This window comes from Dendrobates tinctorius, unplaced genomic scaffold (genome assembly GCF_039654945.1).
Source record: "Dendrobates tinctorius isolate UK_male_01 unplaced genomic scaffold, ASM3965494v1 ptg000028l, whole genome shotgun sequence".
NCBI classification, from domain to species: domain Eukaryota; kingdom Metazoa; phylum Chordata; class Amphibia; order Anura; family Dendrobatidae; genus Dendrobates; species Dendrobates tinctorius.
The window spans coordinates 13,260,220-13,286,578 of NW_027361696.1; the positions used below are offsets into that span (position 1 = coordinate 13,260,220).

The window sequence follows — 26,359 nt, forward strand, 5'->3', positions numbered from 1 at the left end:
GTGTCCGGTTACATGATTATGTGACAAGGGTGATTATTATGTTCATGTCTAGCATTGGTGACTGTCATGTGAGATGGCATCCTGATTATTTTGTGAATGCCGACTCGTTTCCTCACAATGTACAGTGCCTTGCGAAAGTATTCGGCCCCCCTGGAACTTTTCAACCTTTTCCCACATATCATGCTTCAAACATAAAGATGCCAAATGTAAATTTTTGGTGAAGAATCAACAACAAGTGGGACACAATTGTGAAGTTGAATTAAATTTATTGGTTATTTTAAATTTTTGTGGAAATTCAAAAACTGAAAAGTGGGCCGCCTTTAACGTAATACTTTGTTGCGCCACCTTTTGCTGCGATTACAGCTGCAAGTCGCTTGGGGTATGTCTCTATCAGTTTTGTACATCGAGAGACTGAAATTCTTCCCATTCTTCCTTGGCAAACAGCTCGAGCTCAGTGAGGTTTGATGGAGATCGTTTGTGAACATAATTTTTCAGCTCTTTCCACAGATTCTCGATTGGATTCAGGTCTGGACTTTGACTTGGCCATTTTAACACCTGGATACGTTTATTTGTGAACCATTCCATTGTAGATTTTGCTTTTATGTTTGGGATCATTATCTTGTTGGAAGACAAATCTCCGTCCCAGTCTCAGGTCTTTTGCAGACTCCAAAAGGTTTTCTTCATAATGGTCCTGTATTTGGCTCCATCCATCTTCCCATCAATTTTACCCATCTTTCCTGTCCCTGCTGAAGAAAAGCAGGCCCAAACCATGATGCTGCCACCACCATGTTTGACAGTGGGGATGGTGAGTTCAGGGTGATGAGCTGTGTTGCCTTTACGCCAAACAGATCGTTTGGCATTGTTGCCAAAAAGTTCGATTTTGGTTTCATCTGACCAGAGCACCTTCTTCCACATGTTTGGTGTGTCTCCCAGGTGGCTTGTTGCAAACTTTAAACAACACTTTTTATGGATGATATTGAGAAATGGCTTTCTTCTTGCCACTCTTCCATAAATGCCAGATTTGTTCAGTGTACGACTGATTGTTGTCCTATAGACACTGTCCCACCTCAGCTGTAGATCTCTGCATTTCATCCAGAGTGATCATGGGCCTCTTGGCTGCATCTCTGGTCAGTCTTCTCCTTATTTGAGATGAAAGTTTAGAGGGACGGCCGGGTCTTGGTAGATTTGCAGTGGTATGATACTCCTTCCATTTCAATATGATCGCTTGCACAGTGCTCCTTGGGATGTTTAAAGTTTTGGAAATCACTTTGTATGCACACCACACCAGTATACAAATCACACCAGTGTCACTGACCTGCCTGTTGTGTTCCTTGGTCTTCATGATGCTCTCTGTACTTCAAAAAGAACACTGAGACTATCACAGAGCAGGTGCATTTATACGGAGACTCGATTACACACAGGTGGATTATATTTATCATCATTAGTCATTTAGGACAACATTGGATCATTCAGAGATCCACAATGAACTTCTGGAGTGAGTTTGCTGCACTGAAAGTAAAGGGGCCGAATAATATTGCACGCCCCACTTTTCAGTTTTTGACTTTCCGCGAAAATTTAAAATAACCAATAAATTTCATTCAACTTCACAATTGTGTTCCACTTGTTGTTGATTCTTCACCAAAAATTAACATTTTGTATCTTTGTTTGAAGCATGGTATGTAGGAAAAGGTTGAAAAGTTCCAGGGGCCGAATAATTTCACAAGGCACTGTATATTGTTTAGTTGAGACTTATATTTTCTCAATAGTTAATGCAAGTTTGGGCATGAATCACCCTGGCGTGGTTGTTGCTTTCTAGCCTGCTGCTTACACAAGGTGTTTAACTTGCCAGGTGTGAGGACAAAATGCCAAAAGTTTTCAGCCAGTATTCAACCTTCAGGCTGAAATGTTCACATTTTTAGAGAGGTTATTGTCTTATCAGATAAGGACTTGTTTCATGAAAACCGCTTCTAGTTGCAAAGATAAATGTCCTAGTTTGATTAATCTTGGTAAGCTGAAATTGATCTGACAAACCCAAAGATCAGCCCAGACCTTTGCTTCTAATGCAGTGCTCTAATAAAATGTGCGTGCTGGAGTTAACATGTATATGATAAAAATATACCGTAAGTGCCTTTCAGTCTTGGTCTAAAATTTCTTTTTTTTTTTTTTTTTTTTTACATCAGATATGGACACGTTGAAAATGTCACAATTTTACCTAAACGTGGACCTCATGGTGGAGTGGCAGCGTTTGTGGATTTTGCGACAATTGAAAGTGCACACAAAGCGCACAATGCTGTCAACAAAATGGGGGACCGAGACCTACGGACGGATTATAACACACCGGGAACTGTCCGTGTATTGGATGAGACCGTTTCCATAACATCTCGTAGTAGGTAGGTTTCTGTTTTCAGAGGAGGTGGTGGAGGGCCCACTTATGGATCCCCTAAATCACTTCATGCACGGGAAGGACGTTATGAACGGAGACTTGATGGGTAAGTTGTAAGGTTTCATTAGGTAGGTATTTTGTATTTATTATGGTAAGAAAAGAAAACAATGTTTAGGTTCCCCCTCATTGATTTAAAATTTTGGGAAATCTGTATGCTACCTCTGTGTTTGGAAATATATAATTCTTATCCTAATGGCTGGGACCTTGTGGATTTGTAAGGGAGTCTTGCTGCATGCAGCTGGCTGGATGTATGACCTGACTTAGTCTGAAGTATGGCGTTTTATTCCTGTGGATTACCCTCCTTGCGGGAACATGCTGCTATCCATGTGGATGTATTGTTGGGGCCTGGTGTAAGGTACAATCGTTCAGCTGGTGGGGTTGCCCTTGGTCATGGATTGTTAATCGCTGGGACATATCTTCTGACTGCTCTGGATTGTACTCATTTGACTGGGAATAGTTTAAGAAGAATGAAGTCTATACACCTGGGATTTACAGCAAAGCTGGGAATTATTGTATTAGATGGCAATATAAATCTATATTACGTGGAGTGTAATATGGGATATTAAATTCTTCCTGAACATTGGAATTTAATAGAGGAATGGTCAAATTCAGGATGGTGTTACTATAATGTCTGAAAAGAAAAAAAATCAAGTAGAATAATTTTGTCGCACAAACTGGTGGTCTGAGGATGTACCAAGTATGAATGTCTATACCGTACCCCTTTAACTTACAGGATACTCGGACGCTAACGGATAAGGTGTCCTTGAAAACAGCAGCTGCAATGGGACATACTGATTATTTATATATCTCTATCTATCTATCTATCTATATATATATATATATATATATATATATATATATATATATATATATATATATATATATATTGTATAACATATATTATGTACTGAGCTGGTAAATTTAAGATTGTAGTCATTGGTATCTAGATAGTTGAAAAAATCACTAATAAAAGTATCTCCCAGAACATTTTTATCCCAAATAAACACCAAATCATCAATATATCTTCCTAGCCAAACAGTACCATCTTTATAAGGGTTATCATCACAAAAAATGAAATTGTCCTCCCATGTGGCCATGACTGCAAGGGACAGGGAAAAACGTGCTCCCATGCTAACGCCCTGTGTTCGTAAGAAAAATCTATTGTTAAATGAAAAATAGTTGTGTTCAAGGAGAAACTCTATTGCAGAAATAATACAATTTTGAATGTTTATATCATATGAGCTGTACCGATGTAAATGGTACCTAATGCATCTCAGAGCTATATGATGTGGGATAGAGGGATAAAGTCCCACCACATCACATAACAACTAAACATAATTATTCTGCCACGGTATTCTCTCCAAGACTCCAACAACATCCCTGGCATCCCCAAGAAAACTAGGTGTCAATGGGACTAGAGGTTTCAAAAAATGATCCACCCATTCTCCAAGGCTTTCACTAAAGGAACCTATACCAGAGACTATAGGTCTCATAGGTGGAGGAAAAATTTCCTTATGAACCTTAGGAAGTGAGTGATAAACTGGAATAATGGGATTCTCTACATAAAGATACTTCATAATTTTGTTTGTAATGGCACTCGTTCCTAGCCCTTCATGTAACAAGACATTCATTTTTTTTATTGAAATCTGATGTAGGATCCTGTCTCAACTCAATATACCGTATTTTTCGCTTTATAAGACGCTCCGGATTATAAGACGCACCACAAATTTTGAGGAGAAAAATAGGAAAAAACTTTTTTAATAAAATGGTGGTGCCTCTTATAATCCAGGTGTCTTATTGCTTACCGGGGGTGGTGGCTGCGGTGAAGCAGGGTCCCAGTGTCGCTGCTGGAGGAGGCAGGAGTGGGGTGATACTGCAGGCCGCAGGAAGGGATGAGAGGGTGCTCCGATGTGCAGCGCGCTGCCAGGGGGGATCGTGCTGCCGCCAGGGGCGTCTGTGCAGCAGCCCGGGGCTGGATCCCTTGAGATCTCAGTCCCGAGATCACCATCAGCGCATGCGCCGTCCCCGGCGGCGGCCGCCATATTGCCGGACCCAGCCAATACAGAGGGAACCGAGAGGGAGCCCCGGGGCTCTGGCCTGTCGCAAAATGTCGGCAGAGCCCCGGGATGGGAACTGGAGACACCGCTGGGCACGTGGAGACACGGCTAGGCACCCGGCGACACCCACAGCGCCGACGGACACCCCTGCGGCCTACACGCGATAAGGTATATCCTCTTTGTAAGACGCACCCACCTTTTCCTCCCAAGTTTGGGGGAATAAAAGTGCGTCTTACAAAGGGGAAAACACGGTAAGTACTTATATCCTCCAAATCCTGCAGGTTAAGTTTCTTGTGTGTGTGTGTATATATATATATGTATGTATACATATATATATTAATACTAGATTATGGCCCGATGCTATCGCATCGGGAGGATGCGATAGCATCACACCTCTTGCCATGTTAACCCTCAACACACACACTCCTCTCACCTTTCACCATCTCCACTCACTCTTTCACTCCACATACGACCCCTTCTCTCACTCCGTCTCTCATACTCACGCCGTCATCGCCGCTGCTCCACGATCCCCGACATCTTCTTCCGCCGGCGCCATCCTGGATCCAGACGTTGTCCACGCCGGCGACATGTTCTTGCGGCGACGCCATCTTGAGTATCGTGAAATCCCGCGATAGTCGAGATGGCGTCGCTGGAAGAACATGTCGCCGGCGTGGACGACGTCGGGATCCAAAATGGCGTCGGCGAAATCTCGCGAGTTTTCGCCGACGCCATTTTGGATCCCGACGTCGTCCTCGCCGGCGACATGTTCTTGCGGCGACGCCATCTTGAGTATCGCGGGATTTCGCCGATCCAAAATAGCGTCGCCGCAAGAACATGTCGCCGGCGTGGATGCCGTTGGGATCCAAAATGGCGTCGGCGAAATCTCGCGAGATTTCGCCGACGCCGTTTTGAATCCCAAAGTCCTCCACACCGGCGACATGTTCTTGCGGCGACGCTATTTTGGATCGGCGATTTCGCCGATCCAAAAATGGCGTCTCCGCAAGAACATGTCGCCGGCGTGGAGGACGTCTGGATCCAGGATGGCGCCGGCGGAAGAAGATGTCGGGGATCGTGGATCAGCGGCGATGACGGCGTGAGTATGAGAGACGGAGTGAGAGAGAGGGTCGTATGTGGAGTGAAAGAGTGAGTGGAGATGGTGAAAGGTGAGAGGAGTGTGTGTGTTGAGGGTTAACATGGAAAGAGGTGTGCGGTGACGTCACCGGTTACAACTGGACGGAAGTTGTTACAACCGGAAGTTGCTTAGGGCATTTATTATTATAGATAATTTTTTTTTTTTTTTTTCTTTTCTCAAAGCCCACAGCGGATAATAATAATAATAATAATAATTTTTATTTATATAGCGCCAACATATTCCGCAGCACTTTACAATTAAGCGGGGACATGTACAGACAATAAATTCAATACAAGTTAAGACAATTCAAACAATGACATTAGGAGTGAGGTCCCTGCTCGCAAGCTTACAATCTACAAGGAAATGGGGGGACACAGTAGGTGAGAAATGCTTGTTAATTCAGGTCTGGCAATTATAATAGGGATTTTCATATAAAGCTGCATGATCCGGTCATCAGCCCGTGTGTTTAAGCGCAATAGACAAGTATCAAGTGCAGTTATCATGTGCATGAAGGGTGTGGAGACAGATGAATAGTAGGGTGCAGATTCAGAATAATATTTGGAAGGAGGGAACAGGGCAAAGTTAGCTTGCTGAGTAGTTGATGTGATAGGCTTCTTTGAAGAGATGGGTTTTCAAAGCGCGCTTGAATAGGTCAGGGCTAGGTATCAGTCTGATCGTCTGGGGAAGTGCATTCCAGAGAGCTGGAGCAGCACGAGAGAAGTCTTGGAGACGGAGGTGCGAGGTTCGGATTACGGGGGATGTTAGTCTTAGGTCATTTGTAGAACGGAGGGCACGTGTAGGGCGATAGACAGAGATGAGAGAGGAGATATAAGGCGGTGCAGAACAGTGGAGAGCTTTGTGGGTGAGAGAGATGAGTTTATACTGGACCCTGTAGCGAATAGGTAGCCAGTGTAATGACTGGCACAAGATGGAGGCATCGGTGAAGCGGCTGGACAGAAATATGACCCTGGCTGCCGCATTCAAGATGGATTGGAGAGGAGAAAGTTTGGTAAGAGGGAGACCGATCAGAAGAGAGTTGCAGTAGTCCAGACGAGAATGAATAAGAGCGACAGTAAGAGTCTTAGCAGTTTCAAAGGTGAGAAAAGGTCGGATTCTGGAGATGTTTTTAAGATGCAGGTGACAAGAGCGACTGAGTGATCGGATGTACGGAGTAAAGGAAAGTTCAGTGTCGAATATGACCCCAAGACAGCGGGCATGCTGCTTGGGAGTTATGGTTGAACCCTCCAGGGTTATTTCGATGTTAGGTAGAGTGAGGTTAGTAGAGGGGAGAAACACAAGAAGTTCAGTTTTAGAGAGATTTAGTTTCAGATAGAGGGAGGACATGATGCTAGAGACAGCAGACAGACAATCCTTGGTATTTTGAATTAGGGTAGGGGTGATGTCAGGGGAAGAAGTGTATAATTGGGTGTCATCAGCATAGAGATGATACTGGAACCCAAATCTGCTGATTGTTTGTCCAATAGGGGCAGTGTATAAAGAGAAGAGGAGGGGGCCTAGGACTGAGCCCTGCGGGACCCCGATAGTAAGGGGACGAGAAGAGGAAGAGGAGCCGGAAAAAGATACAGTGAAGGAGCGGTCAGAGAGGTAGGAGGAGAACCAGGAGAGGGCTGTGTCCTTGAGGCCTATAGAGCGGAGCATAGTGAGGAGGAGCTGGTGATCCACAGTGTCAAATGCGGCAGAGAGATCCAGGAGAATCAGCAGGGAGCAATGACCTTTCGATTTAGCTGTTATTAAATCATTAGAGACTTTAGTGAGGGCAGTTTCAGTAGAGTGTAAAGAGCGGAAACCAGATTGTAAGGGGTCGAGAAGAGAGTTATCCGAGAGATAGCGGATTAGACGGGAGTGGACCAGGCGTTCCAGGAGTTTAGAGATGAAGGGAAGGTTAGAGACAGGTCTGTAGTTAGCAGTGCAGTTCTGGTCCAGGGATGGCTTTTTAAGTAAAGGGGTTATGATGGCATGTTTAAATGAGGAGGGAAATATACCTGAAGAAAGAGAGAGGTTAAATATTTTAGTCAGGTGAGTTGTGACCACTGGTGAGAGAGACTGCAGGAGCTGTGAAGGAATAGGGTCACTGTTGCAGGTTGTAGGCCGAGCAGAAGCGAGGAGCTTGGAAACTTCTTCTTCTGAAACAGGCTCAAAGATGTCTAGTGAGCTTGAGGTGCGGCAGGGAAGGGGATCCAGGCACTGAGGAGATAGGGCTGAGATATCCTGATGGATGTGGTTGATTTTTTCTAGGAAATAAGTGGCCAGATCCTCACCGCTGAGGTTGGTGATGGGGGCCTGTACTTTAGGTTTCAGGAGGGAGTTTAAGGTTTCAAAAAGTCGTCTTGGGTTGTTGGATAGTGAGGTGATGAGGGTGGTGAAGTAGGATTGTTTGGCCAGATGAAGGGCAGAGTTATAGGTTTTGAGCATGAACTTATAGTGGATGAAGTCTTCTGCTAAGAGAGATTTTCTCCACTGCCGCTCTGCACACCTCGAGCAGCGCTGAAGAGAGCGTGTTTGTGTTGTGTGCCAGGGCTGCTTTTGTCTGTGTCGGGTCTTTCTGCGTATAGAAGGTGCTGCTTCATCTAGGGCATTCTTCAGTGTATTATTGAAGTGTGACAATGCTATGTCTGGACAGGAGAGGGTGGAGATGGGGGCTAAAGATGTGTGGAGATTGTCCCTAAGCTGTTGGGTATTAATGGTACGTGTATTCCGATAAGTGTGGTAAGTGGGGGTGTCCCGGGTGAGGAGACAATTCTTGACAGAGAAGGAAAGAAGGTTGTGGTCCGAGAGCGGGAGAGGTGAATTAGTAAAGTTGTGCAGCGAGCCGGGACGGGAGAAAACCAGGTCCAGAGTATTCCCGTCCTCATGTGTAGGAGAATTAGTAAACTGTGAGAGGCCGAATGAAGAAGTTAGAGAAAGAAGATGAGAGGCAGACTGGGAGAGCGGATCATTGATGGGGATGTTAAAGTCTCCCATGATGAGGGTGGGGATGTCACAGGACAGAAAGTGAGTAAGCCAGGTGGTGAAGTGGTCTAGAAACTGGCGGGAGGAGCCTGGAGGGCGATAAACGACCGCCACTCGTAAGGAGAAGGGCTTAAAGAGTCTGACGGCGTGGACTTCAAAGGAAGGAAATGTAAGTGATGGAACCGGGGGGATGACCTGGAAAGCACATTGTGATGAAAGGAGCAAACCAACACCTCCACCCTGTCTGTTCTCAGGTCTGGGGGTATGTGAAAATTTCAGCCCACCAAACGAGAGAGCGGCAGCAGCGGTGGTGTCTGAATGCTGGATCCAGGTTTCTGTAATAGCCAGAAGGTTAAGGGAATTAGAGAGAAAAAGATCGTGAATGTAAGTCAGTTTGTTACACACAGACCGTGCATTCCAGAGAGCACATTGGAAAGTGAGAGGAGAAGGCATGCACTGAATGTTAATAAGATTAGCAGGGTTTCTATATGCAGCTGGAGGAGAGTAATGTATGCTGGTGGAGGGAGGCCCAGGGTTGGGGGAGATGTCACCTGCAACTATTAAAAGGAGAAAAAACAGAAAAAGCAGGTGGTGGGATGATTTGTATGAACGTTTTGAGTGCTGCATGGAGGTTTTGGATGGTTTGGTGTGGGTAAGAAATGTCAATAGAGCCTCAGAGTTAAACATGGGAGAGGGGAAAAGGGAGGGGTGGATATGCAGAGAGTGCACAGAATGTGTAAAAGGGCAGGCGAGTTGTTAAAAAGCAGAAGTGAAGACAAATAAGCAGCAGGTTGATATGATCAATGCATATTTAGTACAACTGACCAAGAAGCAAGCGTGCATGAAAAACTTATGCACCTTACCTGTCTCCTGCCCAACTGCATTGTCTAACTGCAAAACACTTTATCCTGTTGCACTTAATCTGTTGCACGCGTAAGCCCGCACGCGTGCTATCCCAGCCAGAGCTAAATATATATGAAATGAAATGTCTGCTAGCTTCAGCCACCAAAAGGCCACAATCAGTAATTAACCAATTAGCACAAGGCCAGAGCAGGCATTACTATGCAGGGTAAATAACTAACGCTGGACAAGGCCATCAAACTGAGAAAGGGAAAAAAAAAAAAACACACCTTTCTACACTTCAAAGCAGAAACCAAATAGATAAAAAATAAAGACCCACCACAGGAGTGATGGAATGAAATACCATAAAAATATCTGGCACTATATGATGCAGTTCACACTTGTCAGACAGCACACATGGGTGATGGAATGAAATACCATAAAAATATCTGGCACTATATGATGCAGTTCACACTTGTCAGACAGCACACATGGATGATGGAATGAAATACCATAAAAATATCTGGCACTATATGATGCAGTTCACACTTGTCAGACAGCACACATGGATGATGGAATGAAATACCATAAAAATATCTGGCACTATATGATGCAGTTCACACTTGTCAGACAGCACACATGGATGATGGAATGAAATACCATAAAAATATCTGGCACTATATGATGCAGTTCACACTTGTCAGACAGCACACATGGATGATGGAATGAAATACCATAAAAATATCTGGCACTATATGATGCAGTTCACACTTGTCAGACAGCACACATGGATGATGGAATGAAATACCATAAAAATATCTGGCACTATATGATGCAGTTCACACTTGTCAGACAGCACACATGGATGATGGAATGAAATACCTGTGTGAAGAAGAGAAGAGAGGAACATCAGCTTCAATGCATTGTCTAACTGCAAAACACTTTATCCTGTTGCACTTAATCTGTTGCACGCGTAAGCCCGCACGCGTGCTATCCCAGCCAGAGCTAAATATATATATAGCGGATAACTTTTATCGAAGTCAGGGGTTGGAGAAGGGTAAATCTTCCCCTCTATTGGACGTCTTTCTTCTGCGGATTGCTCCCTTTTTTCATTATTTTTTGGTTACCTGTTTTTTTTGTTTTTTTCTTGGTTGAACCAAAGTTTCATTTGAAATCTTTGCCCTTTTGCCTCATTAAGAAGGTGGATATACTCTAAAAAGGAAGCAAATTGGGGAAGTTATGTTCTCAAATCACTCCCTAGATTTAATTGGGATTGTAGGTCGTGTTTCCTCACTCAGAAAAGGTTGGTATGTGCTGCCCTGTATATATTCCGCCCCTTTCCTAACCCAAAGTCCTCATAACTGCCATAAATGGAAATGGTCATATTCACATGTGGACCTACAGTTGAACTAGTGTGTATTAGTTTTAGTGATAGATGGCATTTTATATTTGAATGCTTAAAGGGAAGGTGCCATCAAATTTATCTTTGAATTATTGAAGAAATGTAAAGTATTAGACTATGTGCATGCATTGCTTTTTTTAGCGTTTTTGCTGCATTTTTCTGCTAAGAAAACGCATCCCATGCAATCCATGCCCTGGGTACCATGATCCTGTAAAAAATAATTAAAGTAAAAAATCGGGATATACTCCCCTTCTGATGGCCCCCAGAGTCCTTTCCGCCTCTCGCCACGCTGCCGGCATCTTCAGGTCCCTGTGATGCTTTGCACGAATCACCTGAGATGATGTCATGCTCTCGCGAGCGTGACATCACAAAGGCCCTTCGCGCAAAGCATCACTGGGACTGGAAGATGCCGGCAGCGTGGCTGAGGAGATCGGGGGCTGTCGGAAGGTGAGAATAACCTTTTTTTTATTTATTTATATTTTTTAATATTATGTATTTTCACGTTTAAACACTAGGGGGGAGCAGCTGCTTAAATTTGTCATGAAAACTTGGTGTACAACTATCTCACATTAGGACTGCAATTAAAGTGTGGTGCGTGTGTGCACGTGCGACGTCTCTCCTTTCCTTCCTCTCTGGGTGTTTTCAAAAAGATGAGGATGAACCATTGTTATTGACAAGTAGTGTCACGGAGGATGGCTGACAGCGCAGATTCTGTTAGTTGGTGCTGTTCGCTGGTTCATAAGCTGGGGTTAAGTACGTGGAATGTATCACGTGTGCGATTAGATACGCTTAGAGTAACACTTGTTGGGATTAGATTCAAGTCTAAGTGTAGTTTATCATATGATGGGATTAGATATTGAGCTCAGCGGAGTGTATCACACAAGATGGGATTAGATACGCAGTATGTAAGATCTGATTCGGCTCCATTCACGTTTATGGGAGCAGTTGTGTAATGTGTAACCCTGCTCTGTCCAGTAATTACTACTCCCATAGAAGTAATGTGTGACCCCCGCTCCGTCCACTTCTATGGGAGTAGTAATTAGTGAACAGAGTAGGGTTACACATTAGACCACTGCTTCCTTACAGATGTTGGACCCAATGAAAGAAAATGGAGTACAAGTTCAAAATACTTAAAAAGGTACAAGTTTATTAAATAGTTCATTACGTTATTCACAGAGAATCAACAGGTATTACATGTTCAGCGAGTGTAAAACAAGGTAGAACCAGTGTGTTAATCCAAAAATACCACACATATTACAGAAATAAAGTGCTTAGTGCTTTGTAAACTATGTGAGAAAAAGCCAGGACAGGGTGGCAAGTGTGGCTAATATAGAAGCCCTATGAGCCTAGAGACAAGTGCCTCATAAATATGAAGTCCTACCAAACCCTGAATTCCTTACCCATGTTGTGGTATAGTTGGATCCACACCGTGCTGCCCCAACGCGCATTTGGCGTTGACATAGTCAGGGGGCAGTGCAGTCTCTATGCTCATAGGACTTCTATATTTGCTACACTTGCCACCCTGTCCTGGCTTTTTCTCATGTCATGTACAAAGCACTAAGCACCTTGTTTCTGTGATATGTGTGGTATTTTTGGATTAACACACTGGTTCTACATTGTTTTACCCTTGCTGATCATGTAATACCTGTTGATTTTCTATTTACCGTGTATAAGCCGAGATTTTCAGCACACTTTTTTGTGCTGAAAACGCCCCCCTCGGCTTATACACGAGTCATACATCAATACTCACCCTCCATCGCTGGATCTCCATCCTCCCTGCATCTCTCTCTGTTATCCTGGGGCTGGCAGCTCTTCCTGTTCCTTTGCAGAGCGGTCATGTGACCCCGCTCATTAAGGTAATGAATATGGACGCATCTCCACTCCCATTCATTACCTTAATGAGCCGAGTCACATGACCGCTCTGCAAAGGAACAGGAAGAGCTGCCAGCCCCTGGATAACAGAGATGCAGGGAGGATGGAGATCCAGGGAAGCCAGGAGGATGAGTTGGAGGGGGGGTTATGTGTACTGTCTGCCACTGCTTATGGGGGTACTCTAGCACTGTTTATGTGCTCTCTGGCATTGTTTATGGGGGAATTCTGGCACTGCTTATGTGTAATGTCTGGCACTGCTTATGGGGCACTCTGGTACAGTTTGTGTACTGTCTGACACTGTCTATGGGTACAATATGGCACTGTTTATGGCGTCACTCTGGTACTGTTATATGTACTCTTAGGCATTGTTGTGTGTTCTCCCTGACTGCTTATGGGGCGCTCTGGTATTGTGTACTCCCTGACTGCTTATGGGGAGCTCTGGCATCGTTATATGTACTCCATGACTGCTTATGGGGCGCTCTGGCATCGTTATATGTACTCCCTGACTGTTTATGGGGGTGCTCTGGTATTGTGTACTCCCTGACTGTTTATGGGGGTGCTCTGGTATTGTGTACTCCCTGACTGTTTATGGGAGTGCTCTGGTATTATGTGTACTCCCTGACTGTTTATGGGGGTGCTCTGGTATTGTGTACTCCCTGACTGTTTATGGGAGTGCTCTGGTATTGTGTACTCCCTGACTGTTTATGGGGGTGCTCTGGTATTGTGTACTCCCTGACTGTTTATGGTGCGCTCTGGTATTGTGTACTCCCTGTTTATGGGGGTGCTCTGACACTTGGAGCTTTCTCAGTGTCACCGGTGATTACATCATTATTACATGATATTATGTGATGACTTTGATACCAGGACAGGGATGAGGGGACAATGCATACCCTGCTTATGCTCAAGTCAGTAAGCTTACCCAGTTTTCAGTGGCAAAAGTAGGTGCCTCAGCTTATACTCGGGTCGGCTTATACTCGAGTATACACAGTACCTTTATTCTCTGTCTGTGAATAATGTAATGAACTATTTAATAAACTTGTACCTTTTTACGTATTTTGGACTTGTACTCCATTTTCTTTCTTTGTGTCCAAGGTTCTGGTGTTTGGCGTGTCCTTGTTCGTTCTATTGGTCTCTCGGGTTCTCTGGCTCCCCCACTTGGTGTTGAGCATGTGTGAGAGGTTATTTGTGTTTTCCGTTTTGGGTTGTATTTTTCCTTAGAAATGTGTAACCTTGCCCTGTCCACTTCTGTGGGAATAGTCGTGTAATAGTCTAAATAGAATAGATAAATGTTATATATTTAATTTCACAATCCCTCTATAAACTTGCACCCTTTAGTGATTTCATGTAGCACCAAAGGGTTTTTACCCTAATAAATGATGTGGGTTCCCCATTATTTTATTTTGTCCTTTCCAGCCTAAAAATACCAGCCCTATGCCACCCCAGAATTGGGGAATCACATTAGGTGCGCCTAATTTGGCGCTTTACCCTGGTGCGACGTTAATTGGGGTAAGGGTAGTTGGGGTTGATGACGGCTTTGAACTGTCAAAATAATGGCCCCCATATAGTGCCCCACGGTATAATGGCCCCATATTGTGCCCCATTGTATAATGGCCAAATATAGTGTCCCACAGTCTAATGACCTCGTATAGTGCATCTTAGCATCTGCCCTGGCTTCACCATCCATAATGCACATTAGACAATACGTTTCCTTCCTTTCTAGCTGACATGACGTGTGGCTCTTTTTCCAGAGTCGGCCTACATGGAATCCTAGAAATTAGAGTTGGAAGGGACCTCCAGGGTTCTCGTGTCCAACCTCCTGCTCAATGCAGGAGTCACTAAACCATCTCAGACAATGTCTGTCCAGCCTCTGCTTGAAGACTTCCATTGAAAGAGCACTTACCACTCGTGGCAGCCTGTTTCACTCATTGATCACCCTCATTGTTAAAAGTTTTTCTAATATCTTAGGCTGGTTTCACACTAGCGTTTTTTTGCGCTGTGCCTCGTGCGCTATCGTGTGCATGCGCATTGCTCCCCTGTCTTTAACATGGCGGGTGCATGGTATAGCGCTTGTACGCATTCATGTGCGTTTTCGTGCGCTGCGTTTTTCCAGGTGTCTGGGAAAATGATATGCAGAGCCTCTCACCAAGCCAAATCAGATCTCATACTTTGGACTGACTGAGCCAATAGCTCGAAACACCGTGTCTGCAAATTGAGATTCTGATTTGTCTGTTATCCTAAGTCATATTACAAGACTCGTTAAAGGGTTGATTGTGACTTGTAGGATTGCTACTACCAGTAGGTGGCGCTATAGAGTAAAAGTCCTCTTTCCCTTACGTCCCTCCGGACAGCACCATGGAGGACGTCCTTCCTTGCCCTATAGTGGGACAGGATCAGAGAGAGGTTAAAAGGCCCCTCCCACCTCCACCCTCCAGTGTTTTTCCTGTCCCGGCAGGGGACGGTTGTACGAGAGGTTGCTTTTAGAGCGAAGATAGCCTGTGGACATTTATTGCTTTCCATTCCCCTGGCAGGTGGTCTGTGGCTGATTCCTCTCTGGGAGAGGTCCCTCAGCCGTCATTCGTTGTACCAGACGGGATTGGGGGTCTCAGCCCTCTCTTCCCCGCTGTCAAGTGGACCGTGGCTGACACCTCTTGGAGAAGTTCCTCAGCCAGCCTGCATGATGGGCTCAGGGGGATCGTGCGGCGCGTCCAATCCTTCCCCCTGTCAAGGGGCCCAGGGCCGACACTCCCCGGTGGGGAGTCCCTCTGCCCCAGAGACCAGTCGAGACGTGCTCCTGGGTTGAGCCGCTCCTCCCGGTGGGAGGCTCTCGGCTCGGATGCCGGCCGGCAAAACATGGCTAATTCCGGAAAACATGCGGTGGAGAAGGCCGTCGCGCCTCCGGCAACGTCAGCATAAGGTCGGCGTGCGTTCCACGGCAGAACGCGGAAGTGCAGAACGAGACAGGCAACAGCCTAGTTTCTTGGATCTCGTGGGGCACAGGAAAGGAAATCACTGGCAGTAATACAACATTCCTGACCGAATGCCACTTCCCTCCATGGTAGGCTCTCGGCGTTACCAGCTTCCCCTGTCTTTCTAGCAGGTGTGGAGCCAGCACAGGTGAGTGCACGCTGGAATGTTGTGTTCAGGGCCTGGCCTCTGGGTTGATACTAGCCTCATGCCTTGGTGCCAAAGCTGGGCCTAGAGCCTCATGTGCTGAGATGTGCTTCACATATAAGCAGCTGGGCCTTGGACCTCTAGGCTATAGTAAGGCCATTTGTCCAAGCTACATCTCATAATGGGACCTCAGTTAGTTGAAGACCAGGTCTGCACAGAGCCTTATGGCTGGACACATGGTGGAATGCAGCACATGGTCTCCAGGGAGACTGCTCTCCACCTGAGTCTCATTAATTAGCTCCTTCAGGTGGAGCTGGTCTGACAATTGAGATATACTATTCAGAGCGGAGGTTTATCCGGATCTCTGATTGCTCTCTTGGAGGTAGCTGGGGACCTGGCCTCTTGTTTGGCACCTTCAAACAGGGCCGTAGTTTGTGCATCATATTACATCATAGGGGCATCGTTTTGTCTCTGTGCATCGTATCGCCGCTGAACATCGTATCGCTGATCATCATATTGCCGTGCACGATATATGGCCGCTGTGCACGATATATGGCCGCTGTGCACGATATATGGCCGCTGTGCACGATACATGGCCGCTGTGCACGATACATGGCCGCTGTGCACGATACATGGCCGCTGGGCACGATACATGGCCGCTGCGCACGATACATGGCCGCTGCGCACGATACATGGCCGCTGCGCACGATACATGGCCGCTGCGCACGATACATGGCCGCTGCGCACGATACATGGCCGCTGCGCACGATACATGGCCGCTGCGCACGATACATGGCCGCTGCGCACGATACATGGCCGCTGCGCACGATACATGGCCGCTGCGCACGATACATGGCCGCTGCGCACGATATACTGCTGCCGTGCACGATATGTTGCTGCCGTGCACCATACTGCCGCTGTGCATCATACGGCCGCTGTGCATCATTGTGCATCATATGGCATCATTATGCATCATATGGCATCATTGTGCTTCATATTGCATCATATTGCATCATATTGCATCATTGTGCTTCATATTGCATCATTGTGCCTCATATTGCATCATTGTGCCTCATATTGCATCATTGTGCCTCATATTGCATCATTGTGCCTCATATTGCATCATTGTGCCTCATATTGCTTCATATCGCATCATTGTGCTTCATATCGCATCATTGTGCATCATATCGCATCATTGTGCTTCATATTGCATCATTGTGCTTCATATTGTATCATTGTGCATCATATTGCATTATTGTGCTTCATATTGCATTATTGTGCTTCATATTGCATCATTGTGCTTCATATTGCATCATTGTGCTTCATATTGCATCATTGTGCTTCATATTGCATCATTGTGCATCATTGTGCATCATATTGCATTATTGTACTTCATATTGCATTATTGTGCTTCATATTGCATCATTGTTCTTCATATTGCATCATTGTTCTTCATATTGCATCATTGTGCATCATTGTGCCTCATAGTGCATCATTGTGCCTCATAGTGCATCATTGTGCCTCATATTGCATCATTGTGCCTCATATTGCTTCATATTGCTTCATATTGCATCATATTACATCATTGCGCTTCATATTGCATCATTGCGCTTCACGTTGCATCATTGTGCTTCAGGTTGCATCATTGTGCTTCATAGTACCTCTGTGCATCATATGGCGTCATAGTACTTTGGTACATCATACGTCATCATATGGCTTCATAGTGCCTTTGTACGTCATGTGGCTTCATAGTTCCCTTGTGCATCAGACTGCATCATGGGGCTGCATAGTGCCTCTGTTCACCATGCGGCATCATGGGGCCTCTATGCAGCGTATTCCACTATGTGGCTTCATAGTTCCTTTGTGCTGCATCATAGAGCTCTATAGTGTCTGTGCGTCATACTGCATCATATAGCTTCATAGTCCCTTGGTGCATCATATTGCATCATAAGCCTTCATAGTGGCTCTATGCATCATATTGCTTCATAGCGCCCCATAGTGTCTTGGCACATCATATTGCGTCATGGCGCTTCTGTACAGCATAAGGCTTCTGTGCATCATATGGCGTCATAAGGCTTTGGTACCCCTGCGCCTCAGGGGGTCATTTATGGGTCCTAATACCTCTGTGCTTCATAATACCTCAGGTGCTGTGACTTTGTGCCTCTGGCTTAGACCTTCTGACTTGGGCATTTTTGTGGGCTACACCTTGTATGGTTGGCCTACCACTTCACATTTTGTCTCAGGCCCCAACTCTGGTCTTTGTGTTTCGGGCCTAGACCCAGTTTCTGTTGCTTCATTCTTGGCAACTGGACTTAGCCAGACGAACAGTTATGCTTGAATTGGCCTAGTAACTTAGCATTTCTTCTATTAGGAACAGAACTCTCAAGTGAGTTACTGTCTTGAGGGCTAAAGGCAGGTCCCTCTCATAGTTAACTTTTAAAGGGAGACATACGTCTTTGGGGTTCATCCTTTAAGTGGACATATTCTGGGTGCAGAAAATCCCATAAGGTGGGAGAAAACAATTCTTCCCGACTCCACATAGAGCAGTCGGACTAGTTTCCTTGATAGACACCCGGTAGGCAGAGTCTTGTCCTATAAATCAGTTGTATTATGTTTACCAGGGGTGGCATCACTACTTTTTGTACCTGGTGGCGGTTCAGCAGCTCTGCGTCAGGTGGCAGAGGATCCCATACTCGCTGCTCTTACGGGAGTCAGGGCTCCTAAGGTAAAGAAGCGGTATCCATGACTCTTGCAGTCGAGAACCCATAGCCCATCTGCCTCGCAGTAGTCAATCCCCTCTGTGATGGGAGGAAACCTACTTCCCTCTAGTTAGAGTGTGGTTCCTCGCACCATAGCAGTCAGGGGTATAAATATCTCTAAGAAGATTGCCTTTTAGGATATAACATATGAATAAGTTGACACATTTACAGTGTCTGGGCTAATGACTTGTATAGAAGCACACACTTACCCTCCTCAGTTCCAAAGTCCAGACTCCCGTGTCTAACATCAGTAAAACAGGCGTGAGGATCCACATTTCCCTTTCAATGCTTCTAATGAAAAGCCAGTGTTGGTAGTGGCAGGAGTAGTTACCTGCCAGATGGAGTATTTCCTTAGTCTTAAATAATAGCCAACCCTTTCTTGAGGTTTAGACATGTATAGGATTCAGAATACACATGATCTCCTGGATGAGTAGGGTACATACGTCTCAATGCACCGCTATTTTCCATGTACTGTTATTGCTCTGATCTTCCAGCGGAGCAGGGTCTCTGGCCTGCAGGTTTCCTTGTAGTATGGTAAGGTGGTCTCTACCCAAGGTTTAAGCCGAGCCCAGGAGGACCGACGAAGGAACTATCCTGTGTTATAAGCACATACAGCGAATTAACGGTCTGTACAGTCCTCTTTGTATTATGGCTGTGGTTATCACCATACCTTTTGCTGGGCAATAAGGTTTTAAACCTATTTCTGTGACTGCGGTGTTCATAAGTATCTATAACAATAACCGTAATTCACTGCGGTTCATTAGTGGTATTGGGGTGCAACAGGTTGTTCCACTGCAAATCTTGTTTGCCACATTCATACTGAAATTGGCCATTATAGACATATATCAGACACTCACTACGGTGATTACCTTTGTAGATCCCTTTCGATATCTATATTTCTTCTCATCTTATAGATAATGTCTAGATCTAGCCTGGTTCTTACCTAGAACTTTGATCCGGGGGCTTCTGTACCCACCCTGAGACCTTTGCTTTGGTATTCTCCATGGTGCTGTCCGGAGGGACGTAAGGGAAAAAGGGAATTAGACCTACCGGTAATTCTGTTTCCTGTAGTCCCTCAGGACAGCACCCTTAGTTCCCTCCCTTATGTTTGTCTTTAGACTTGCATGGGATCGATCGGCAGATTGTTCATCCATCAGGTCATCGTGGCTCGAGATTGGGATGGAGCCACTAAAGGGTCTTACATACGCGTTTGTAAGGGCGTGTTTAGACCATTTCCATCCATCCTCGGTGGTACTTTGAAAAAACACTGGAGGGTGGAGGTGGGAGGGGCCTTTTAACCTCTCTCTGATCCTGTCCCACTATAGGGCAAGGAAGGACGTCCTCCATGGTGCTGTCCTGAGGGACTACAGGAAACAGAATTACCGGTAGGTCTAATTCCCTTTTTCTTTCTGAAGAGGCAATTTGCATATTATTTTCCCAGAGGAGCATGGCATGGTGAATAAGCCTCCTTACTTCGACAAGCCAGAGCTGGCATGTCACTCTCCACAAGGAGAAACCTTACCCCTTAGACCTCAGTCCAGAGCCTCTCACCTAGCCAAATCAGATCTTATACTTTGCACTGACGAGAGCCAGTAGCTCGAAACACCGTGTCTGCAAATTGAGATTCTGATTTGGCTGTTAAGGTACTGTCACACTTAGCGATGTACCAGCGATCCCAACCAGCGATGTGACACGGGCAGGATCGCTGGTGCATCGCTAAGTGGTCGCTAGTGAGCTGCCACACAGGCAGATCTCACCAGCGACATCGCTGGGGACGGGGGTCGCTACTTACCTGTCACACTAGGCAATGCTGACATCCTCCCGCCCGGCTCCACGCTCGTCTCTCCACAGGAAGCACCGCAGGAAGCTGACGACGAGAAGCGGTCCTGAACGTTCTCGCGCGATCAGCGATAACCAGCGAGGGAGCGGGTCGTAGGTAAGTATCAGACACAGCGATGTCGCTAGCAATATCGCTATAACGTCACAAGTTATAGCGATATTGCTAGCGATATCGCTTAGTGTGACAGTACCTTTATCCGAAGTCATATTACAAGACTCGTTAAAGTGTTGATTGTGACTTGTAGGATCGCTACTACCAATAGTTGGCGCTGTAGAGTAAAAGTCTTCTTTCTCTCTGAAGAGGCAATTTAAAATTGCATGCGTTTTTATAGTTAACATGGCGACAAACTGGTTAAATCACATGCGCAAAAAACAGCAAACGCATACAAAATGCTTAATGCGTTTTTTGTATGCGTTTGGAATGCGCATGAGGCACAGCGCAAAAAAGCGCTAGTGTGAAGGTAGCCTAATCTGTATCTTCTCCCAGTTTCATCTCATTGCTTCTCTTGTTTCCATGTGTAGATATGCAAATTGTCTCTTCAGAGAGGAAGAGGACTAGAACTCTAGTGCCACCTATTGGAAGTTGCAATCCTAAAAGTCAATGTCGACCCTTTCCCCTCTTAATGACCGGAGCTGTTCTCGTTTTTCGCTCCCCTTCTTCCCAGAGCCATAACTTGTTTAGTTTTCCGTCAATATGGCCATGTGAGGGCTTATTTTTTGCGGGACGAGTTGTACTTTTGAACAACATCGTTGGTTTTAGCATGTCGTGTCGTCGAAAACGGGAACAAATTCAAAGTGTGGTGAAATTGCAAAAAGTGCAATTCCACACTTGTTTTTTGTTTGGCTGCTTGGCAGATCACTTTTAGCATTTAGTGAACCTAGTAATTATGATTCTCCAGGTCATTACGAGTTCATAGACACCAAACACATCTAGGTTCTTTTTTATCTAAGTAGTGAAAAATAAATTACAAAGTTTGCTAAAAGAAAAAAAAAATGCGCCATATCCGATACCCGTAGCGTCTCCATTTTTCATGATCTGGGGTTGGGTGAGGGCTTATTTTTTGCGCGACTAGCTGACTTTTTTAAGGATACCATTTGTGTGCAGATACGCTCTTTTGATCGCCCGTTATTGCATTTAATGCAATGTCATGGTGACCAAAAAAAACGTAATTGTTGCTGTTTAACGATCGGTTTAATCCTTTTTTTTTTTTTTTTTTAATGATAGATCGGGTGATTTTGAACGCAGCGATACCTAATATATGTATGATTTTTTTTGTTTTTGTTTTATTTTGAATGGGGTGAAAGGGGGGTGATTTAAACTTTTTTATATTTTGTTTTATCTCTTTCACATTTTCTAAAACATTTTTTTTTAATTTTGTCATGGTTCAATAGCCTCCATGGGAGGCTAGAAGCTGCCATAACCTGATTCTCTGCTACATGTAGGCGATGAGCAGATCGCCTATATGTAGCTGAATTACAGCATTGCTGTGAGCACCGACCACCGGGTTGGGCTCATGGCAATTCGGCATCAACAATCATAGAAGTCTCTAGGAGACCTCTGGTTGTTATGCCAACACATCACTGACCCCCGATCACATGACAGAGGGACGGCGATGCGCGTATTTCCGGCCCTGCGGCCAGAAGCGATGGTTAAATGCCGCTGTCAGCGTTTGATAGCGGCATTTAACTAGTTAATAGGCTCGGGTGGATGGCTATTCCACCTGCGCCTATTGCGGGCACATGTCAGCTGTTGAATGTCAAAGCGGGGGGATCTGACCTAGGACGTACTATTGCGTCCAAGGTCAGAAAGGGGTTAATGAGCTTTGTCACATGACTTAGGATAAAAGCCAAACCAGAATCTCAATTTGCAGACACTGTTTCGGGGGTACTGCCCCTCATCAGTGAAAAGAGATCTGGTTTGGCTCTGTGAGAGGCGTCTGACCGGGATCTCATCCCGGTACCTAATGGCTGTCAGGGTACCTCTAGCTAGCACATGGAGGGCTTTGCGACCCTCCAGAGAAATGCCTCCCCACACAGTTACTGACCCACTGTCAAACGAGTCATGCTGGAGGATGTTGCAGGCAGCAGAGCGTTCTCCATGGCATCTCCAGACACTTGTCTGTAGAGATGGGCGAACCCGAACAGTAAAGTTCGCCGTCCGTACCGAACACCTACTGTACGGGCACGGACACGAACATGAACTTCACCAGGAAGTCCGTGTTACTGTTCGGGTTTGGCTGCCTGAACATCGGGTGGTTGTGCATGGCAGCATGGCAAACACCGCTTCTGATCGGCAGCAGAGAGCTGCGATCGGAGGTATAAAGTTTACCTCCGGTCACTGGTGTCAGCTGATGGGACTACAGATCCCATCATCCGACATGAGCAGCCTCTAATAACAGAGCATGAGCAGTGGATGGGAGTATTTATCATCCACGCCTGTGCTGTAAATAAATTCATTTTTTTTTTAAAAAAAGGCATAAGTCCCCCTGTATTTTTGATAACCAGCCAGGCAAAGCTCACAGCTGGGGGCTGCAACCCTTAGCTGTCAGCTTCAACAAGACTTGTTATCAAGAATAGAGGGGTCCCCACGCTGTTTTTTTAAAAATTATTTTATTTAACAAAAACAGCATGGAGTCCCCCCATTTTTGACAACCACCCTTGCTAAAGCAGACAGCTGGTGGCATTCTCAGGCTCGTAAGGGGCCGTGGATATTGGGCCCCTCCAGCCTAAAAATAGCAGCCCTCAGCTGCCCAGAAAAGGCACATTAGATGCACCAATTGTGGTGCTTTGCCCAGCTCTTACCAACTTGCCCTTTTCTGGGCAGCTGCGGGCTGCTATTATTAGGCTGGGGGAGCAATGGCCATGGCCCCTTACCAGCCTGAGAATACCAGCCACCAGCTGTTTTTTTTAGCAAGGCTGGTTGTCAAAAATGGAAGGGACTCCACACCGTTTTTTTAAATGATAATTATTATTCATGATAACCAGCCTTGTTGAAGCTGACAGCTGAGGGTTGCAGCTCCCAGCTGTGAGTTTTGCTTGGCTGGTTATCAAAAATACAGGGGGACCCACTCCGTCATTTACAGCACAGGTGCGGCTGTTGAATACTCCCATCCGCCGCTCCTGGTCCACTATTATTAGTGGCTGCTGGTGTCGGATGATGGGATCAGTAGTCCCATCAGCTGACACCAGTTACTGAAGGTAAACTTTATACCTCCGATCACAGTTTCGTGCTCTCGATGTCTTTTGATAGCGTGGGAACTGCGGCTCTCTCACTGACAGGGAGGATTTCACCGCCGATCAGAAGCGATGTTTGCCACGCTGTCATGCACATCACAGCGTGGCAATTGCTGGATGTTCGAGCCCTCCATTCAAGTGAATGGAGTTAGTGTCCTGGTACTGTTCTGTCATCCGAACATCCAGGAGTCCGCCCATCTCTAGTCGTGTCTGTCACATGTGCTCAGTGTGAACCTGCTCTCATCGGTGCAGAGCACAGGGTGCTAATGTTGAATTTGCCAATCTTGGTGTTCTCTGGCAAATGTCAATCGCCCTGTTCGGTGTTGGACTGTGAGCACAACATCCACTTGTGGACGTCATCCCTCATGGAGTCTGTTTCTAACAGTTTGAGCAGACGCATGGATGTTAGTGGCTGCTGGAGGGCATTTTGCGTGGCTTTGGCACTGCTCCTTCTGTTCATGCTTGCACAAAGGATGAGGTAGCAGTCCTGCTGTGCTAGGTTGTTGCCCTCCTATGGTCTCCTGGTATCTTCCATGCTCTGGACCCTGTGCTGACAGCCACAGCTACCCTTCTTGCCAGTGCCACAGCTCGCATTGATGTGCCATCCTGGATGAGCTGCTCTACCTGACACCACCTCATGCTATTGTATAGTACCACTAGGGGTGACAGCAGTGGCAAAATTAAAAATTGACTCAAAACAGTCAAAAAGGATGAGAACAGAGAAATGGTCTGTGGTCACCCCCTGCAGAACCACTCCTTTTATAGTGGTTGTCTTGCGACGTCTATCATTTCTACCCGTTGCCTGTGCCAATTGCACAACAGCAGGAGAAATTGATTCGCAATCTGTGTTGCTTCATAACTGGACAGGTTAATTTCACAGAAGTGATTGACTTGGAGTTACAATGTGTTTGTGTTCCTTTTATTTTTTTGAGCAGTATACACAGCCACACATTGATAAAAATATACTCTTACACTGTGGAACACAGCATTGTTGTGGTCTTGTGGACATATCTTTGTTTTTTTTGTTTTTTTATACAACCAGCAAGAGTGTGAATGATCATTTAGAAATGATGTATGGACGTAGAAAAAGAACAGTAAAATATTTTTTTTTACTGCAACTTAATAGGCGAAAAGACTTTTAACGGTGCATGACATTTATATTTATTGACATGTTCATACATAGAAAATTTCAGAAAGATAAATGACAGATTACTACATATAAAACTTCTTGTGCTTTTAGACCAAAGGAAAACCATTTCTGGAAATGCAAGTTAGACTTTTTTTTTTCTTTTACTGTCAAGTGCACAATAAATATTTATCATGTGCTTCCCCGCAGACGTGCGCTAAACGTGTGTGCAGGAGATAGTGTGCCCGACCATCACATGCCCCCCCCCATAGCATTCCATGTCTCGTCTCCCACATAGCATTCCAGTTTGCTTCCCCCATTCTCCGCTGCAGCTCTGAAGGCTGCTGCATCCTGTCTTGCCGAAGGGTGAAATCACCGCCACAGACCCTGCTGTTGTCACTGCTTCTGTCGTCACCTCTCCTCTTGTGCACAACACTTCTGTTACTCGACTCTCCTCTTCACTGGTGTCTGCAGCTCTTCTGTCCACCTTTTCTGGCGTCCACAGCTTGTTCTCCTCACAACACCGACATAACAGGTCCTGTGATAGAGCATGAGTGGAGCTCAGCGCATAAAACTGGGCTGTAATAAAATGGCGCCCGGCCACACCCTCTGCTGTGATTTGGACAGCCCACAGAGGCATGCATAGCTGAAACGGCTGCAATGGGGCCGGCCTCAGACTGCTGTCTCCCATGCCCAGTGGCTGCTGTACTTGTAGATTGTGTCGTGCTGCAATCCTTACAGACCTGTAAAGTAAAATGGCAGCCCCCATTGGCTGCATTAAAGAAATATAAAAACAAAACCTAAATCCTATATAATACAACATTTGCTAAAACATGTTTTGTAATTTTCTTTTATTAAGTATAAAAACGCGGCACCTTCCCTTTAATTCTATTTTTACATATTCTTTGTGATGGGAGACTGATCGTTCCTCCCTCTTTTATTTTTTTTCTTTAATCACAGGGCTTCTAATGCATGGGAGCGTTCTTATGAGCATAGTGCCTATGGACACCATGAACTGACACAACTCTATGATCATGATTTTCGAGACCCACTTGACCGGACCTTACATCATGGAATATACTATAATTCTCGGAGGAGTCCAAGCAGTTTTGATGCTTTCGATCCACGTTATGAAACTAGGTATATTTACCGGACTGACTCTTCGCGGAAGGCACGAGGCACGTGGCCTAAACGGAACTACCAGCACAGCCGGAGCCGCTCGCCTCATTCGTCCCAGTCAAGGAATCAGTCCCCCCAGCCACTGGCCAGCCAAGCATCTAGGCCTGCAAGAACCCCCAGTGGCAGTGGCTCGTGGAGTAGATCATCTAGTAGTGATTCTCTCAGTAGCAGCAGTACTGATTCGCTTAGCAGCAGCAGTACAAGGTAGGTTTTGCTGCAGCTTTGCTTAGGTTATGTTATGGGGATTCATCTTGTCACTGTTGTTTGCACTAGTGAAGCTTTGAAGACAACTTCCACGCAAAGTTAGTAAATGTCCATATATTATAAATATAAAGTTTAATTGTTTCTTACAGTGATTAACATTTTTATTGCTCTGCTGTCCCTGTTTAAAAAAA

The 26,359-nt window shown here is 45.5% G+C and overlaps 1 protein-coding gene across 3 annotated transcripts in view; it reads left to right on the plus strand.

The window, feature by feature from the left end:
* LOC141085107 (msx2-interacting protein-like) overlaps positions 1-26,359 on the plus strand; it is a 127,050-nt gene that overhangs the window by 27,426 nt on the left and 73,265 nt on the right. For 2 of the 3 annotated variants that reach the window (XM_073570212.1, XM_073570211.1), the window contains exons 2-3: positions 2,181-2,390; positions 25,746-26,168. In XM_073570212.1, the coding sequence (XP_073426313.1) occupies positions 2,181-2,390; positions 25,746-26,168 (633 nt within the window). The remainder of the gene's footprint in view (positions 1-2,180; positions 2,391-25,745; positions 26,169-26,359) is intronic. The other variant, XM_073570213.1, reaches the window with a different exon arrangement.